Source organism: Anser brachyrhynchus (genome assembly GCF_964034855.1).
Source record: "Anser brachyrhynchus genome assembly, chromosome: W".
Classification (NCBI taxonomy): Eukaryota; Metazoa; Chordata; class Aves; order Anseriformes; family Anatidae; genus Anser; species Anser brachyrhynchus.
In genome coordinates, this window is record NC_137704.1 from 25,909,331 (window position 1) to 25,929,410 (window position 20,080).

Here is a 20,080-nt window from a genome sequence, read left to right on the forward strand (position 1 = left end):
TCTGCTTCTTGCATGATATACATCAGATGCAGGGAAAAAAAAAAAAAATTGCTATGTGTTGCTTGCCTAATCATGGAGATAGAAGAAGCAAAGAAAAAGACTGATTTTTTGGGTCAGTTTCTGAAATTAGTTGGAGAGAAATACTGGAAGTGTGATACACAGCCAGAAATAGAGCTAGGGAAATCTTACATGTCACTGGGTAAGAAAGTGCTGCCTGGGATGTGGCTGCCTGGGAATCAGTTGAGCACCCATTATTTTTGCACAGCCCCAAAGCCACATGTGTCTGGTGCATTCAGCTTCTGCCTGAACCAGCCAGGAGATTCACACGTGTAAATGAGGATTTTTCAAACCAGAAATGGCCAAAATCCTGGCTGTTCTGTATGGACGGGTATGGGTTTGCCCAGGTCTTTGAGGTGCAGCACGCCTGAGAGTTGAACAAAAGGTTGCTAATGCACAAAAGTTCAGGCGATTTGCCATTAAATAATTCAAAAATGGGGGACGCACATCGTCTTGTTTGGATAATGGCTAGTTTCAGGTGATTGAGGTCTGGGTAATCAGGCCTGCATGGTATTTTGAACATTATCGAAGCCCATTACAATGTAAAATGACAATCTGTTATAGCTTTTGCGGTCGCCCTGCTAGCAAAGGCTATTGACTTCCAAAGCTCTCCGATCACAGTGAGTGCCCCCAAATGAAATATTCTCTTCCCTCGCTATGCCTTACACAGCAGCACAGCAATGAAGCAGAGGCACAGACGAGTACGTGGCAATCATGTTTGCTTTCCAGTGACACTATATTTTGGCTGTTTTAAGATGATCAAGCGGGTTTTTTGGGGAGCAGCTAGCAGTTAAAGAGACAACACAGAGAGCTTTTTCTTATATTTCACCCCTCGGTGAAAAACTCACTTGATGGTTGACCAATTGCATCTGGGTCAGAAAAAAAAAAAAAAAAACACAAAACCCTCTGCAATAATTCCCTACAGGTGGTACTCCATGGCTGAGCACCCTATTGATCAAGACGTGGCACTTTCTGAATAAATCATGTGCAAGGCCATTAGCAAGGGTGTTGCTTTGCATCCTGCCGTGCTGACCATGCTTGAACACCCTTTTTGGAAGGCTTTTTCTGGTTTCGAAGGCTTTTTCTTGCTGACCTGAAGATTCAAGTGCTGCAACTTATCTTTAGGGTAAATTTTCTGCTGAAGAGGAAAGTAAATAAAATGAAAAGGAGAGTCAGGCCCCAGCCAGAGCCAGCCTTGAGTAATAGCTGGCTTGCCTGCTTGATGACAGCTGATGACACTGCCAGCCATAACATGCAATTGCTAAATGTAAGTGTTACCAGACATAAAAAATGGCTGAGCCATAATAAAGTGACTGTTGACTGTTCAGCAGTCCTTCCCGTGGCTTGCCTTCTCCTCCGGACTCCTCCAGGATTCCCTGCTTGCAATTTAAATAAATAAAAAAAGGTCTTCTCGATCATGAAACCAGTTGTTGAGAGAAAGTTGTTTTCATTAGACCACTTACCTTCAAAAAAAAAAAAAAAACAGCTCTAGCCTCTTATTTTAATAGGGTCATCTCACCTTTGTCTTCAGTAAGAGCTAGAGAATAGCATGAAATCTTTTGTGTAGCAAGTCATGTAGGTCTCCAGATTTTACGGCTAAATCTGTAAGATAAAACATACCCATACAATGAGCCAGCAATTTAATATAAAGTCTTGTAATACAGAGATCATTATGCTGATGCCAGCTGATAAGGCTTTGTTATCTGAGGGCACCGCCGCAGCAAACACCAGGGAGGGTATTTGGTGGTGAGTAGCAGTAAGCATCTATTTTTCCCTCGTCTCTTCAAGCAGGTCAAGAGCTTCCCAAAAGATCTGTTCTTAAAGGATGCAGTGAAAAGTGCTGGGCTCCGCGGGGTAGCTCAGACTTTGACAAACATCTGGAAAGACGTTTTGAGGCTACGAACAATGACAAAAGGCTTTGTTTTCACTTTAGGCAAAGGATTTGCTCCAGAAAGTGTTGTGAGCCGAGATGGATACCTCTGTGAGTCTCACTTGCTGTTTTGCATCTTCCTTGACTGGGAGGAGGGAGAGAAGGGCGTAATGCCCACGGTAGCCTACAGCACCGAGACGTCGCGACGTCTTCTTGAATATGTGGGCAGTGAGCAAGGGTGGAATGGGTTAAACCGACATTCCTGCCCTACCCTGTTGCAAGTTATCTTTAAATCTCTGGCTGCTTTATGCGGAATATTTGCCCTCAGAGAAGAAAACAGAGGGAGGTCTGCTGGGGAAGGAAGGCAAAAGAAGCAGAGCTAGGTAATGGCTTCATTATGCAAAAAGCCTCGAAGGTGGAAACAAGGAAAATGAACCGCTGTCGACCAAACTTTCACAAACTGTAGATGATTTTGACCTTGGTCTGATCCTGCAATTGGTTTGCTTTCTGTGGGGTTCGATATTGCCGGGGCCGTCTGCACTATTGCCATAGGAACAAGCAGTAGGGCCGTGGAAAAGAGGAAAAAATCCTCATTTTCATTTTTCAAAACTGTTTTGCCACTTAGTAGGTAGTAATTACTTATATACTTTGACATTAATTATTATAAAATGCCTTGAGATTTGACTTGGCTGTGTAATTGCATGTTATTTACACAATGAGTTCTGGTTGTTGCAGCAGTCTCTGAAAGAAACCAGATCCTCTGGAGTATTTTGGGTCCCAGTATAATAACTAATTCCGATATCAGTGAGTCAAGAAGGTTGTTTTCTTCGAGAAAAGGTTGAGCTTTTCTTAGATTCCTGTTTCCTGACACAAGCTGCATGATTAACCGGTGTGCTGTGAGCTATCCTGGCTGGCGTAGGTGCTGTGGAGACGTTGGACAAAGCCAACGCGTTCAAATTAAACACGTTCCTGCTGTGATCGTGCTCTTCACTAACCACTTTGCTTCCTTCCTGTTCTGCTTGTAAATAATGTCAGGGCTTGCAGATGCTCTTGCCGAGAAGAAACATTTTTTCAGTGCTTCTCCATGGGGCAGGAGAAGGAGAGCGGGGTAGGAGCTGGGGAAGGGGCCGAGGAAGGCTACAAGCCCGAGCTTGTAGCCTTGGGATTTGGAAGAGAAGGCATGAGATGGTGGTTTCCATCCATTCCTCTTATTCCCATCCGACAGCAAAAGCAAGATAGAAGGAGAAATGGCAGTGTCTTTCTTGGGTCATGGCAAAATGAACTTGCTGCCATCCGTCAAGCACCACCAAGGAATTCTGCTCACCGGTCCTTTTGTAATTTACTCTTAATTAGTTGGGTTTGTCGTGGTGGGCAGCAAGAAATTGTAAAGATCAGAAAAAAAATCAACTTGAATGATTGTTGCTTATTCCAATTACAGTTTTATTACAAGAGCAAAATCCGTTTTCTTCGGAATTCATTTTTCTCCCTTTGTTTTCTTGCACCTCTTGAAACGTGAGCATCGTGGCACCGAGTTGTTTCCCGGCGTAAACAGCAGGCGTGATTTCTCTCCCTGCGTCTTTGTTGGTGCTCCTGCCGTGCTGTCAGCTGGGTGGGTAACACTGGAGCTCCGTAACGGAGTTTGTAACACAAAAAGCTTTCTGCTCCTGAACATCTCGTCAAGGAAATCGTTTCCAGCGAAGCTAAAATCGCAGCTCATGCTTGGCATGTGAGCGTGCGTCCCGCCTCTCGCTGCCTTCTTCTGTCCTGTGCAACATCCCTTTCACTTCACACGCTCCGTGCTGTAACGTTTGATGAAAGAATCGGAAGGTTTTACTTCTGATAGGTTGCATTTCAACTCCAGATTGCCAGATCAGCTTTCTCTTCATTCACAGTACCATTACTGGTGATGCTAGCACTGGGGGCCATCCCAGTCCTGAAAACTTCCCTACAGTCATGATCACATTGCCAATTAGTAGAGCAAAGCCAACACTGCTTTCTAGAGGGCTGTAGAAACAAAGGACTTTTCTGTTTGACCCTTTATATCTTAGCTACGTTTGCTTCTGTTCTTTGGCATGGAAAGCTGATGACAAAAGTTGAGGCTGAAAGCTTCTTTTAAGACACTCCGCAGAACATCAGGAAGCTGGGCTTTATATTAGAGAGGTGACATGGCACATGGAAGCCTCTGAAGAATTGATTTTGAATATAGGCTAATAAAACAGCAACCTAGGGCTTTGGCACACTAAACGTTACAGCTGTCTCAAGGAAAAACAACTTGGGTGATTGGTTATGTGGAAATTAATTAAGTCCTTTCTTTGAGTCTTATCTTCTCTCCTCTATGACTGGAGCTGTACTGTCATGCTGAACATAATGAGTCTCCACAGTCGTAGCTTGTTTCAGTCTCCACATGATATATTTCTGCTTTTATTGATTTTTAATATTTAAAAGCGCATAGAGAGGAAAGAGAGAAGGAGATGAAAATATCACGCTTGTGGTTTTGTTTTTTTCTTTAAAGGAAGATATATTTTGCTTTAAATGGCACCTGGCTGCTCTGAGGAACATCTGGTTTTTTAATTCAGCTGCCAATAACTTGTGATGAAAATGTTTACACGTTTCTTGCAGCTTGTTGGAGGGTAATGCTGTACCTTCTGCTGAAAATGACCGTAAAAGTAGGAAATGGTCCATCAAAAATACTTCAATAATAGTTGTTTTACCATGTGCTTTTTTTTTTTTTTACTGATGCAGCTGTAAACGAAGGACCAGCCCCGCAGCAACCCTCCTTGCTACCACCAACGCAGCCTGAGCACTCCAGCAACGAGGACGCCCCGAGCAGGACCATCCCCACCGCCTGCGTCCGCCCCACGCACCCGCTCCGCAGCTTCGCCAACCCCTTGCTACCTCCGCCCATGAGTGCAATAGAACCGAAAGTCCCTTACACGCCACTTCTGTCTCAAACAGGTAAGAGTCTGGTCTCTGGTACCACTCCGAACCACTTGCTTTCAATTCAGGAGATAAAAAAAAAAGGAGCACAAAGCCGTCCCATACCTTGAAGAAATATCCGTAAGTGCTTACAGGATGGAAAGTGAATATATACACGTTTTTTATTATAATAATCCAATAACTCATTCTGATGATCTGGAATAAAAATTCAGGACGAGGCGATAGCTCAAAATCAGAGCTAACAAGCCAGTGATAAAAATGAATTAAATGAGATGCCAGATTAATCATTTGGTCTTGTTTCCAGTCTCCTGTTGTGCTACAGTAACTTGAACCAGTGCCAACTGCTTGACTCGTTCCGAGGCTCGCCTTTTTGATAATGAAAGGACTATTTATGTATGCTGGGAGAGGACTGACTGCAATCCACTCCAGTGTGCAAACCACTCAAAAATTAAAAAAAAAAAAAAAAAAAAAAAACAAGCGTGGAAGGAAGAGAAAGGAAATTATAATTAAAAAATAATAATTAAAAAAAAAAAAAGCTTATACGATATTGCCACTTCTGAGTGAAGTTTTGGGGTTAGATGAAGTGGTTGCATAGAGCTGTAGTGCAACATTCATTCGTTGTCTCCCTGAGACGCTGGGTGCCCGAGCAGCTCCAGCTCCAGAGAGCTGGACTGAAACTTCACCATTGGACCAAACGAGAGCGGTTGTATGGTGTGAGTGGGATCTGCTTCCTTCATAATGTAGCCAGAGGTGCTCTTTATTTTGCTCTTTGTGTGAACTGGGACTGTTCGAGTGCCATAATTTGCGCTAGCCACGCTAACTGCTACAGCTACCAGGAAAAAAAAAAAAGAAAATAAAGGATTTGCAAACTGGCATCTCATTTTAACTGTTTACCCTACTCCTTTACCTTGGATGATCTCCAGTTTGGCTCAGACAACCTTTGAGATTTCAGCTTTTCTTTTTTCCATTCTGATAGTGCTTTCTGAGCGTGGCTTTCTTGCCGCACAGCATATGGCAGTTCAGCGTTTGCAACAAGCAAGTTACCCCCCAAATTCCCTACATTTTTACTGGAAGCACCTGCTACCCGTCAGCGAGTAATCCAGTTTCTGACAGCAGGCAGAAGCAGATAAATCCTTACGTGTTGGAGAACTGCTTTTGCCAAATAGTGCCGCTGAATTATTTTTTATATATAATAGAGTCCATTCATCTTTATGTAGCACTGCATTTCACTACTTGTCTTACCCAGCGAGGAAGCGTAGTTACCTCCAAAGGGCTGTTTTGGACTGGGAGTCAATTGGAGTTCACCTTTGAATCATGGGGGAGGTAAAAAAAAAAAAAAAGACAAATACGGGGCTTGTTACTAATTTTCACAGAGCCCTGTCGTCCTGAAAAAGAAAATTGCCTTGGTTTAGGTCAGTAATCACATGTAAGCAGATGCAGTGTTTCCTATAAGCAATGCGCAGGACTTTGTTATTAGGCAAAATTAAGCACTGAACGTGGCGATGCTTTGCCATAAAGCCAGGAAAAATAAATAGAGCAAATGCTAAAGCAGTGAAATATTCTGTTGTGCTGGCCTCTGTCATGCAGACGAAAACAAGTTGCTGGGTTATATATGGCATTCAGACTCCTGTATTCACTGTTATATTAAAATCACAATTTCTAGCATTTAGATTTGTGTATAACTTCATTTCTGATCTCCCCCCGGCTATTTTGCGGTGTCGGGGGCTATGTATTTTTCTCTCTGTATGGCTTCTCTTGTTTTTCCCAATGTACTTGTCCTCATAATCATTAGCCAGACTGATGTTGTCTCCTTTACCAATTCTTTTTAGAAAAGTTTGCTTGGTGAATGTTAACTTCTACTTGTGCCCCTGGGCAGTGGGGTGTGCAGAACTGATTCTGGTCCTCACTCACAACTGGATTTCTCCCTCACTCCTGAATCCCACTGCTCTCAAACTCTTGCTTCTTTTCACTTAAAATGGGAGGTCAGCCACCCTTCTAATTCAGCTGGACGGCTGAAAGGAAGTGAAGAGAGAAAGCATTAAAAAAAGAGATGTCAAAAAACATCGTTTCATTTCACATTCTGTGTATTTGATACCACCATTAGCCTGATAGCTCGGCCATAGATACCATGAAAGGGAAATTCTGAAGATGTTTTGTGACTTTACAAAGCTCGTGGTTAAAGGTTCTTAGCAATTTCCACGTTGGAATAACTCTTACTTTCTCAATCTGATAGATAGAATTAATTACTTTCTCACTACGTTTTTTCTTCGACTCGAGACGTTTTTTACACGTCCTGCGTAATGAAGTAGTAGGGCCATAAGGAATGGATTCATCATCACTTACATCTATTAAACTACTCTTTGCTTTGCTGTCCGATTTTTCAAACGCATGTCAATCAGGTGCCGTAGCCCTTCAGACAATACGTAGCTAATGGAACAAGCCTGCGGAATTCAGAAGGGGAAAAAGCAAGAGAGTGATGCAGAGATTTCCAGCAAAGACTTCAAAAAGCAGACCTTTCGCCATCAGCCATCCACCTGCTGGAGTCCCAGCTGCATTTTCGGATTTTGGAAGCATAAGGCATGAATTTTTGACAGTTGTTGACCGACAAGGTTGAGGGAGGAATATTCAGATGATAGCCCTAGAGCTGGTGTCCAACCCCGGTTCTCAGGCAATATTAGCGTTGAAATTAGGTTTTGGATCTTGCCCAGAGAATAGATGAGCTCCTTCTTGGCTTTGATTGACCTGATGCTAAAAGGGGGTATCGCCTCTAATATTTTATCTATTCAGTATATCTCTGTAGCGGCATTATAATTAGCTGTTAAACTATATCATCTGGTTCATAAAAAAGACATAAAGGCATCATTATTCAGTTCTGGGGGATTTGGCCATGAGGGTGGGAATAAATATTAAAAAGGCTGTGCTCCTGGTGTTGGGTCATGGCTTCAGCCTAATCTGAAGCTAAAATTTGCCGTTTTTCTTCCTTGTTTTCCCCCTAATTTTTTACTTGATCCCAATAAATCTGAACTCTTTGCATTAAGCCCTTCCTATTGATATTTTATAGGAGATCTCACCTTTTCGTCACGGCTTTGTGAGCAGGCACTTGAGGTTCCTAACACTTATTCAGAAGGCGTGAGAATAAGTCCGTGATCTTTCCAATCCCCACTGAGGCTGCTCTCACTCCTCTTTGCTAATCATGTGCACAGCCATAGAAGTGATTTGACTCAGTCCCCTTTCAGGTTAAATAGAAAATGTTTGATGGAGTGTTGAGCTCATTGCATTATAGATACGACATAAATCCCACAAATGGACAGGAAAGATTTTTTTTTTTTTTCCCCCACTCACAAATGAAAATTCCTTTTAGGTCTTTATGATCAGCTGCACTTTAAATGCGCCTGAATTAGGATGCCATTTTTCTTCCGCAGAAGCAAGGGATGGAAAACGCTGCCTCTGAAGTGGTGGTTTTGATACTGTGTCACCATGCTGTAACTTCAACCTTTTCAAGCTCCTTTGCCTTTTGTGAGACTATAAGTGCTGCATTTTTTTTTCTATTGCTACTTCACACACACAAAAAAAAATGTAGCTGGAAATCCAAATTCTCATCTTATCAGTCTTCCTGGAGTCGCTGTCAGTGGATGCCCCAGAGCTAAAAACCACTTGGTTGTGCAGCAGAATTGAGCTTGATTTCATTTCCTCCTGCGAAGCTGTAAGGTATGCTCCAAACAGTCTGGAGTCTGGGGTTCAGGGGAAGGTCTGCACCGCAGGGAAACTGCTATTTCTTTGCTTCTTTGGGAAAAAAAATAAATAATAAAAAAATACTGCGTTCTCAATGTCAGGTGTTTGGGGAGTAAAAGTGAAGAGTGAGGGAAAGACGTGGCAGGAAACATGCCTGTACAAAAAGCAGAAACTAAATATTGCCTGGACGGTCCTACAAATCCTTTCCACGTGCAGGTGAGCAAACAAGATAAAAGTGAAGATTTGCAAAGCCAGTTTTAATAATATTAGGTAACAATCAAATAAAGGGTGAAATCAAGAGGAAAAAAGGATATATTGGTATACGAGCAGTGAATCCTGGGCCGTGATAATCTCACAAAGCAAGCGTTTGGGGCCTCAGTAGATACCGAAGTTACACTTATCCTTAGAAAGGTGAATATGGGAATAATGCTGTTACATTTCATGGGCTTGCTTTCGCATGAACAGACCTTTCTTCTTAGGATGGGATGGAAAACCCTCTAAGAATTGCAATAAAAGGCAAAGTGGAAATTAGACAAAATTTTGGAGTGAATTAGTCAAATTTTGGGGGCATAAATTTAGAATCCTCTGGTGCTAGATTGATGTGTTCATTAATTGTGCATAACTTATTCTGAACAATCGGTTTGCTGTAACTAATTAGCTATACAACCAAAGTCAGGGTCTTTTTTTTTTTAATTTACCATTCAAAATAAAAAAAAACCCTAGTGCCAATATAAAACACGAGTTAAAAACTACTGCTTCTAATTTGAATTCGGTTGCATTTAAAGGCAAATCTGAACTCTTTTGTTAGTAGGGTATGAAAATCCTTCTGGTCTAGAGATTTTTTTTCTTATTTTAAAGGTGAGTGTAAATATCTGAGATTATGCACTCTCTATCATACTGTACAGTAAGCACGGTCTATAGATTCATGGAAAATACGGGAATGATTAATTCTTGCACATTTTATTCTGAAATCTTAGAGCTTTTTTGTACCGTTAGCTTCCAGGTTAAAAAGCAACTTATTCTTTTATTCCTCCAGCCTTTACCTACCACCCCTTCAGTTCTCAAATGCTTTGTCTTCCACGTTGCTTTCTATGAAAACAAGCTTTCTCCGTTCAAGCGGGAGATATATTGACAAAGAAGTGTCATAAAAGGGTCAGTCCTGTCTATTAGAGGAACCTGGCCCTGGTGCAGTGAAGTTTAATTAGCACGCGGATAACTTGAGACACCTGCGTTGTCTCATTAAAATTGACAGGGCGACTGGAAGGTGTAAAGTGAAGTCAGGATTGATTGAGGTGCTGGTCTGGATAAGCGAACTGATTCCCCTTTGGTAGAAGTGACCCATTTCAATAGAACATAGCACTGAATTCCATAAAAAAAAAAAATTAAAAATTAAACAAAAAAAATAAAAAAAATAATGTAAATTCATAAAGAAAACTTCTTCCAGCCAATGAGTCTGTTTTGCCATAAGTTATTTATCCCATGTATTATTTCTAGCAAATAGGTTAAAAGCCACGAAGAGCAGCTGAGACGACAGAGGAGCGTTATATCAAATCTCTCCCACGTTTCCACGTATCTGAGCAGCCTGTGTTGGTTTTGTCTTGAAATGCCCTTTCCACAATCACTGTTTATATACCTGTTTTGAAGCCATGGCACGTAAAAAGGTGTGAAATTCATCAGTGCTACTTCAAAACCCTCCCCAGTAGGCAGTCCCAGTACTTGCTCGGTACTGTATTCTTGCGGGTGATTAAATGACTCCTTTCTCTTCCTGTGTTTTATTTCTCCTTTCGCTTTATTTCTCCTCCTCTCAGAGATTCCTAAATTAAACTTTGTCTCTTTTTAGAACAATTTCCCTTGCGGAATGAGCCAAGCCTCTATTGATTATCACCTCAAAAGTCATTTGCAGAAACTCGATTTCACGACGAAAAACATTTTTTTTCCCCAGCTATAATGTAAAACAGCAAAGGCTTCATGTTTTTCATACGGTTACGTCTTCTGCTCTCCTGAGAGGTGCCGTGTTACTTAAAATGGGAGCGTTCTGTCGTGGAGAAACAAGCAAGCTCCCTTATACACGTTGGTCTCATCTTTACGTTTCAACTTCTAAGTCATTCAAACTGACACTATTTTATAGGTGGAAAGGTGCTGGTTAGAAAAAAATGCGGTAAAGGTATGAGATGTGGGAGCAAGAAAAGATGATCCTTATTTAATTACGTGTCTGACTTTACCTTCTGATTTCTGTAGCGTATTTTGACTTTTATGGTCCCGTTGTACAGGACGCATCTTGGCACTTTGATTCTCCAAAAATCCTCAGTTCTTATGACAGCAAAGTGTATCTGCACCCCAATACATCGCTCCGCAGTCAAAAAGGGATGGATGAATAAGTGCAGCCTGCAAGATAAGCAACACGAGAGAAGGTTTTGGGGCAGATAATAGCCCAAACTGGCTGTGTTCCCTTTCACCAGAGACATTCCTGAATCTAAGATTCATAGCTCCTTACGGAAGCAACTCACAGCAGCCTTTGGCTAAATCTTTCGGTAGGATCACCCGGACATGATGTGGGTAACCCTGCGTCGGGCTGCCAAAAGATGGAGAGATGGAGAGCGAGTATTTCTGTTCAATTAACACTACCCAAATGCAGGCAAAGCTCGCAAGGAAGCAAGGATGGACAACAGCAGGATAGAAAAAAGACCTTAACAGGATTTGGAGACTTTGCAAAAGGTATTTAAGCAGTTTGTTGGGTAGCCCCAGAAATGCCTGAAAAGTGGCTCCTCCTTATGAATAAAAACATGAGCAGGAGCGGAGTGTTGAGGCAGTCTAGAAACCGCCGGCGAAACATCCAGGTGAGGCCGGTGAGGCAAACTGATAAACTGCAAATCTCATCCACAAAGCTCAGAGAGCTTTCCGCGAAATAGGAAGGCCTGAACAAATTTTGGTCAGCTTGAAACCACCTACCCGCGGAAGAGCTCCGGTGAGGACAGGAGGATTGCCAGCTGCGATTTTCCAGGGGGAGGTAAAAAAAAAAAATGGCTTTGGGCGCTTGGCAGATGGAATCAGGCGTAAAAGACAGACGAAACCCTGCTTTCCCAACAGGGCTGCATTCATTTTGGGTGATGTCTGGGGGTGTTTGATGCATCAGCTGCAATATATCACATGTATATATATATGATATATATATATATATATACCCTCTCTGGAGAGGGTATAGCATGGCAGCCTCTGTGTTATTTATCAGTTATACATAGTTAAAATTACTCTGTATAGTAATATCTTTTAGCAAGAGCTCCCCAAACCGTGAGTCCCCTAGGGTATAAGGTTGTCACTCTGAAATAAAACCCAAAGAGCTCGTAGCTACGTTTAGGAGTCAGATGACTTTGCGCACACACACGCAAAATCCACACATGGGGATTTGCAGCAAGACTCAGAAACCTCGGACGCCTCCAGGATGCTCAGCTTCGTGGGGCTCCTCTTCTGGAAGATGAAGTTCAGGTGTTCGGTCAGATGGTAAAATCGCTGTGTGGGCCAAGAGAGAAATAAAGGCTCTTTGTGATCGAGAGCTGAAAAAGAGATTTTTGTCTCTGCTTCCCTTTTGGCCGGTATTAAATCCCTGTTGTGCTGGTGGCAGATTAGAGTTCTGGCATTTGGGATGGGAGACACACGAGGACAAAGGGCATTAAGGATTGACAGGAGTGCAGAGCCACACGAAAGGGGGCAGTTCGGAGAGAATAATTGCCATGAGATACCAAAGAAATCTCTGCTACGCTCCATTCTCAGCTGCCTCTGCAGACCAAGTGATCTTCAGCTGCAGATCTCCTTCACGTCTTTGATATATGCCCTGTCTGTTGGGCTATTGTGTATAAGCATTATATCATAATATGATATATTATATAAGCTTCATCCCCCGTTTGGATATCTTTTATTGCAGTTCCCAAATCGATTTTAGGAGACTTGCCTGCAAATACCTTTCCTAACCCAAAATACTGTTCGCTTTGCTGAAAAACCTAAAGCAATAAAAACAACGATCAGCTTTAAATTAACTAAGTATGGAACGCAGCATTTTGTTCCCCTCTGGAATCAACGGACTAAAACGGCTTCAGGTTAAAAACTGGAACCAGTAGCACATACACAGCACTGCATCGTACTGCAAAGTCCTCTTCTCGGAGCTCCTCCGGCGTCCTGTCTGCTGTCACATTGCGTTTGACGACGGCTGTAGATATTTACAAAGAGATGAATGTTAGACGGGAAGGTAAAAACATTTTTAAAAAGCCAAATGTCCTTCCTATAACCGTGGTCGGTCACTGTCTGATGTTTTACGGTAGGTACGTCCTTCCTAAGCCCGTTAGTGATCTCCGTGATGAACACATCAGCATGGGGAGCTTGATCCAAATTTGGACTCTGAAAAGAGAAGTATTCCCTGTATAGATGATCACACAGACTCTTCCTCTTGGTCACTGGCAGTTAGCAAAGCCCTCCCAACATTTTGTCCGGTTCATTTTTTCCTGCATTCATGTCCTCGGGCTTCTACAGAGCATCCCAGGTAGGATCTTCATAAGACTTTGTAGGATGGCATTGCTGTTTACCTTGTTTCTGCCAAAATTTTCTTCCCTCATGCATCTGAAGGTCGTAGTTGGTTTCTCCGAGGCACATTTCCACTTGCAAGCTCGTGTTGAGAGGTGTGCAGGCTCTTCTCTTCCCTCATTTCCTGCTATCAGAGCCGGCAGAATTTGCAGCAAAACCTCCAGTTCTTCTCTTTTGGAGAGGTGACTCATTCTCAGATAATTTTAGACTCCTAATGAGCGGGTGTCTGCTCCGTGCCAGCCTTGTACGCTCACTGTGCAGCCAAAAAAAGGGCGAGAGGATCTTCTGAAAGACAACTCATCCGGCCTCTCCGTGGACTTTGCAAGGTGTTTCCTTCCCCAGATTGTCAAGAGAGATGGAAGGAGCGGGGAGGACCCATCCCTCACTTTTAGCAGCTTGAAGTGCTGCTGTGCACATCCCAGTCCCCTTGCTGGGGAAGGTCATCAGAGCAGCAGCTAGGCAGAAAGGTCTGTGCAGTTCTCCTTGTGTTGTTACAGCTCTAGCTGTACTTCTGACCTTTTATAGTAACAGATGCCATAATCACACACCCGTTTGATGTACCAAAATGTTAAGTTTTGGTCCTAAATCCAGATCTCGAGGAACTCCACCCATAGTCGTCTTTAACTCCAATCCTTTTCCGTTAAGCACGATTTCTTGCCACCTCTCCCTAAAGTAGCTCCTTTCAATTTTTCCATTCGTCTTCATTTTCTTAAACTCTCATTGAATGAATGCCAGGTAGCTCTCCCAAGGTACTGCTATCAGGAGGATGGACGCTGTCTTGGGTTTATTTCGCGTCCATCGTCGTATCTCTTGGCCTGATACGCAGAAATAAATAGGTTTAGCAAACTGCCTCTTTTGGGCTGACTCTTCTAATTATGAATTAGAGGCATTGCTTTTGAAGACTGCTGTAAAACATTTGCTGGAGAACTTGAAACACGCGGCTCTGCACAAGGCAAATGGTCTCTGCTTCATTTTAGTGACAAACATCACAATTCACCTGTTGCTTTCGAGAGCTAAAGGGCAAAAAAACGCCCAGGCTGAACTTATTAATCATTATTACGGCTTCTCATTAGCAATATCCAGGAGGGAACATCTGTCTTTGCGCAGAAAAGGGGGGTCTTTAAGTCCAATTACTACAAATAATGAGTCACATATGAGAAACATGGCTTTTACCGCAGGATTTACAGGAGTACAATCGAAACGTAGTCTGCATTTCACTTGAGCTCCTCGCCATCACAACAAATATTTCCTTCTCCACGAGCCCATGAAAACCAAGCAGGCTGCGATGCGAAGCATCAGAAAAGCCTATATATGTATATATATATATATTTATATTTATATACTTATATATTTATATATTTATACATATATATATAAAGGTATGTATATTGGAGGTAACAGAGCATCAAGAGGACAAAAAGGAAGGGAGAGGGGTGCCCTTCTTTGGAAATAAGCCTTTTTATTAAGAAATGGAAGGGAGAAACATTCCCTTCTTAAAAAACTGATTTGAATGTGCATCACTTAGGAGATTGAATCTCTGGGGATAGCTGCTTCTTCTCAGCTTACTCTGAGATACAGAGAAGTTTGAAGGGCCAGTTATTACGTGGTTTTTTTTTTAGCGATTAAACTGGAGCTGGAAGGGTGAGTGTATCTCGGTGGTGATCTCTTTTAGCTCACATTAAGCTTTCACACTTTCCTAGCTCCGGCTATGAAATTATCTGAGATTCTCAGCCTCAAAGAAATTGTTTGTGAGTCTCTCCGTGTTCCTGCCCTTGTCTTGCCAGTATTTGCTGGAGCTCTCTCTTCACGAGCATGCTGCCGGCAACTCGATTTAGGGAGGCATTTTGTCCTCTCTTCTACTCCACGGTGCTTTCCCTGCCCTAAACTAATTAAAAAAAAAGCACAGTTCTTTGAAATAGAGGAAGATTAATCTGCAGTTCCTGTCTCCTGGCTACTCGCTTGGGCTGGAAGGAGCAGAAGGCTGTCACGGCCGCGGTGATTTGTTGGGATTCGGGGAGCCCAGCGCTGCTCCATCTGCAGATGCTACCTGCTGGGGAAATTCTCCAGGTAGCTCCAGTCCTGGCTCAGAAGCTTTGCTTTAATGACCTGTTAATGATCTATAAGAAAACAGAGACCGTCAGGCAGGAGGAAGGGAAAACAAATGGGTGTTTAAATTTAGGGTCGACGGGAAGGTGGTTTGGTGTTGTATGGCAGCTGGGTACGTCCAGAGACGGCTGAACTGGCAACAGCAAGAGAAAAATGGCAATATTTAATAAATAAAATAAGAAAATATTCTATTATGAATAGAATACAATAGAGTACAATTAAAAAAGGGCAAACAAATAGAATACAATAGGGTACAATAGAAAAAGGACAGGGAACTGGCTGAAGATCACAGCGGAGGAGATATTTAGAAAAAAAGCCATCGGGCTCGGGTTTGTTATTTATGATTTTTTTGTTGTTCCTTCTTTTAAGCCGTAGCTTTAGGGGGAGCAGGCACGCTCGAAATGGCCGTCCCCACATTCAGCCTCAAATCCACGATGCGTTGTTTCAGTACACCATCTCACTTGGGTTTTGCGAGGTGACTTGGGAAGTCCCTTGCTGTCAGTAAAGAAATCTCTTTTGATTTTTCTTTTTCTCCTTCCGAGCTGGAATGAAAAGTCAGTAAAAAACTTCTTTTTGCAGAGAGAGGTGAACTACGTTTTTTTTTTTCAAGCTTGCTCCGTGACCCGCCTGGAGGCCGGCGCTTGCCCTGAGGGAGTTCGACGCGAAAATTGTCCCCTTTTTCATAGCGATGTCTTCTTAACGTGCCTTTTTTTTTTCTCTCTCTTCAGGACCTAACCTTCCCAAGGCTCAGGTTAAAACAGCATCCCTCGGCTTGGCAGGAAAAGCAAGGTCACCCCTGCTGCCCGTCTCGGTGCCCACGGCCCCGGAGGTCTCGGAGGAGGGCCACAAGCAGACGGAAGACTCCTCTAACGTAAGAACCGCCTTTAACGGGCAGCCTCATCGCAAAGCTCATCGTCGTCAAGCCATATTCTCTAATCCCCTACCCGCACGTTAATTTTTTGGTAATAGCCTGTGCCTCCTCACCTCGGGCAGCAGGCTGCAGCTGAGAGCTATTAGGAAGGCCGTAAAAAGTTCTGGCAAGCCAGTAAAACTTTTCCGGGGACTTTAATGGACTTCGGAGCGTGTGATAAAGGGGAGAAGCGAGCGCTTAAATTCCCTGCTAATAGGAGCCACGGGACGACTCACACGGCCTCTCCTGAGCTGCTGGAGATAGCGGGAGAGGAGAGGGAGGGGGGTGAGAACCGCGATAAGGGGAGGAAATAATTTTGGCAGGAAAAATGAGTATATAGTAATACCCGATAATGGTGGGAAAAATAACCCCGAAGAAGCAGATAAGTGAAACTGAAAAGGTGGGGAAATTAGAATAATCTTTTCACTCCTATTAGGGCTCTCTGAGAGAAAGGTCTCGCATGATCCAGGAGACGAAACAGTGCAAAAGAAAAGGAATAAGGGGAAAAAAAAAAAAAAGGCAATATTCTAAATACACGTTGTATATCACCTCTTTTCATCTACTCACGCCGGAGAATTTCTTGCTGGGCACTACAGCAGTGATCTGTGCCACGTCTCGGTTTTACGTTTTCAACCTGGCTAAAGGAAGAGGCAGGATTTGCATCGGGCGGGCGTGTGGAGGGGTTTGGCCTGCTGAATATGGGACACCAGCGTTTGGTTCCCGTTCGTCGTTATCAACAACATAAAAATATAACCTTAGTCTCCTGCTGGAGGGGAATGAGAAGGACGGGGCCCTCCTTGGTGAGAGGCTCACCTCGTAACCCCAGCGAGGCTTTGCTGCAAGCTACAGCCTGCCCTGGGCCACTCCAGGTCCCTGGGGACATCCCTGTCCCTGCCACATCCCAGGCTTTGGGTGGGGGCGCTTCGTTTTCTGCCCCTTCCCGCTTATTTGCGTGTGTTTGTTCACCTGCAGGTTTATGAACAGGACGATCTGAGCGAACAGATGGCCAGTTTGGAGGGGCTAATGAAGCAGCTCAACGCTATCACAGGCTCAGCCTTCTAGGAGCTGGTGACGGATAGGTAACGATCCAGGAGCACTGCAGCATACCAGGATTTCACGCACACCACCCGCCTACATGACCCCATAACGTCGTCTCGTTCCCGGTACCACTCCTTCAGCGCAAGGAAGGTTCCTGCAAAGTCCTTGGAGGAAAGATAAGAAGAAAAAGAAAAAAAAAAAAAAAAAGGATAGTAACGGAAACGTTACGGAACTGTAGATCTGGCATCGTGAAGTGATGAAAGCGTGGCAAGACGAACGACGCCATCACCGCAGAGTCGCAGCTGATGCCGCTGGATCGCTCGTTTTGATCTCCTAGTCTTCGTAGAGCTCGAGTTGTCCTGACTAACTCATGTTTTACTCCGTAGAGGTCTGTAGCTTTTCGTATAGCTCTAGTCTTACCTCACGCAAGTCTGGTTTTAAGCATAGGCCGTGCCGTTAAGCGGACAGCGTTGTAGGTCAGTCGTTTGTTTTTCTACGTAATTACTGACTACAGAAACACCCGTAGCAAATAACCACGCCACCACGCCAAAACGTTGGAGCTTTTCCCAACAGCACAAACGAGAAGACAAAATACTCACTTATTTTGTCGCTGCGGCCCCTCGTCTCGCACGAGTGCCGGGCATTAGCGAGTTGCTGTAAAAATGCAGCCAGTTTTAGCAAGCCTTTGGAAACTGACCGAGGAATTAGGAAGGTTTCTCCAAAACCACCTTTCCTGGTTGAGATGGGCTCCGGGAGAAAAGCAAGCGAGGAGCGGTGAGCAGCAGGACACGGGGAAGTCTTCGGTGATCCCCTCTCCCTCTGGTCCCGGTGCTTTGGCTGTTTATTGACAACTGGCTGAATTGAGTAAATTCTGTGTGCACACATTTTATTGCTAAATTTTCAGCTGCATTCAGAGCTAATCCCTGTTTATGCAGCTGAATCACCAAAAGGGAACTGATTTGCATATTTATCAGTTAGGAGGCTGCAAAACCCAATAAGAGAGTTTCAGATGAATTATTCCATTCAGCTCTGCCTTTGATTTCAAGCTTGAGTGGGTCATAATTTTAAAAGAGCATGGAAAGGATAGGATCTTTACAACCTAATAGCTCCTTTTATTAGGTGGGTAATTAAATGTGAATCTCCGAATAAAATATTTTGAGTAAAATGGCACTGCAACAGAAGTAATAATTCAGATTATTTTCTACGGCCCCGTGCTGTAAAGGAAAATCAGATGTCAAGGAGGAATTCGAATGCTTCGTTAGGAACTCCAGTGTGTTTGTGAAAACGCTCCTTAAAAATGCCTTGTTATTCAATTTGCTAAGATTTTAATGAAATATTTCTGGAGAGTAAGGAAATCCTGTGTGTACGGGCAGCTGAGCTTTCCAGCTCCGAGATTCGTTGCCAAAAGACTCTAGTGAAAATAAACTGCACAAACCTTCCGTGCTGAAAACCCCGCTCAGCTGTGAGGGCCTATGAAATCACTACCTCCGTTTTTACTCAGAGAAAGAGGGCTTAATGCAGCTTTTGAGTAGCTCCCCTTCGATATTTGCGGAGAGTGACGTTGTTTGGAGTGGGAACGTAAGGTCGGATCTGACTCTCCCCGATCCTTTAGAAAATACCTGTCACCCTGGGTTTGCAGCGGGCTATCTGGGAACGAAAACTGCTCCAGGACTTGGCCCGTTTAAATCAATAAGCTCCGCGCCGAAAGGGGTCTTCGTGTGCGCCGTCCCTGGGAAGGGACAACCCGATCAGCTCAGCCCGAGCAAGGCCCAGCAACTCCCCTCCCCGCTTTTTTAATAAATGAGCGAGAAATTTCAATTTAAGTTGAGCATATCTCAGTAAAACTAAGTTATCCCATATAAGAACATCAACTTTCTGAAATCGTGTGTTTTCCTTTTCCCAGATCCCAGAAGGCTGGGCACAGCTGGCTGCCTTCCTTCTGTTCCTTTTGCATGTTGTAGCGGAGCCCTTGACCTCCCCTGAGCTACGTGACCCTAAAGTTGGGCGTAGTTATCCCAAGGCGCCTCGGAGATGGTGCCAACCGTCTTTTGAAGATGATTTTTAGGATGGTTTTAATAAGATTCCTAAGGGCTGGAAAGCTAATTAGCAAACAGCTCATCCTATACACGAACTGCGTTACTTGCAAGCCCCAGAAGAGTTTTTTAACACAAAACTCTTACAGTATATTTTGCTGATGCTCTATTTGTTTGCAGTGAGCTCGGCTTTGGATTCCGACACGTTCCTCAGCGGACAGAATCCTTACAGCCCGTGACTGCCTCAGCCGTGGCCACTCCCGGAGCAATGCAATGAGAAACCTGGCAAGGCAGGGCAGGCTCGTGAAGCTCAGCGGGAGCAGGGGAGATCATTAGCTAAGCAGTGCGATGGGGCTGCCGTGAACAGGTGAAAAACAAACGAGTTAGCAGGCAAAAAAGATACTGTTTTTTTGTCCTCCTAGACCTAAAACTTGGAGCCGTATCAACGGCTCAAAGGGCTCAGGGCTCCCCAGCTCAGTGTATTTGTCTGCCAGCTGCTTTGATGTTCACTTCTGGTTGAGAAGTTCCAGTCCCTTTGTGAAGCTGTTTATTTTTTGGAAGGGGAAGGCTGATGTTCTTGCACGTCACCTTGGTTGCATCACGATCTGGGGCTGGCCATCGGGTGTCCCTTCTCAGGGACCACGCACACGGCTTGGGCTTTACCCCAGGGGCATTTAGAAGAGCATTTGGGCAAATATTTTTGACGAGGACCATCGTATCCTTGCAATTTTCACAGGAGCGTCTTTTCACTAACCCCTTCCCAGAGCCAGCTTTTTAAAAACGGCTTTTGGAGCTGCCGGGCATGTTTGCAGTGCACGTTCACAA

General features: G+C 43.8%; 1 protein-coding gene across 5 annotated transcripts in view; it reads left to right on the forward strand.

The window, feature by feature from the left end:
- DCC (DCC netrin 1 receptor) overlaps positions 1 to 17,438 on the forward strand; it is a 374,240-nt gene extending 356,802 nt beyond the window's left edge. For all 5 annotated transcript variants that reach the window (XM_080571841.1, XM_080571842.1, XM_080571843.1 and 2 more), the window contains 3 exons: positions 4,670 to 4,882; positions 16,003 to 16,145; positions 17,157 to 17,438. In XM_080571841.1, coding sequence (XP_080427967.1) covers positions 4,670 to 4,882; positions 16,003 to 16,145; positions 17,157 to 17,246 — 446 coding nt within the window. In that variant the 3' untranslated portion in view covers positions 17,247 to 17,438. The remainder of the gene's footprint in view (positions 1 to 4,669; positions 4,883 to 16,002; positions 16,146 to 17,156) is intronic.
- Positions 17,439 to 20,080: the final 2,642 nt, after the last annotated feature.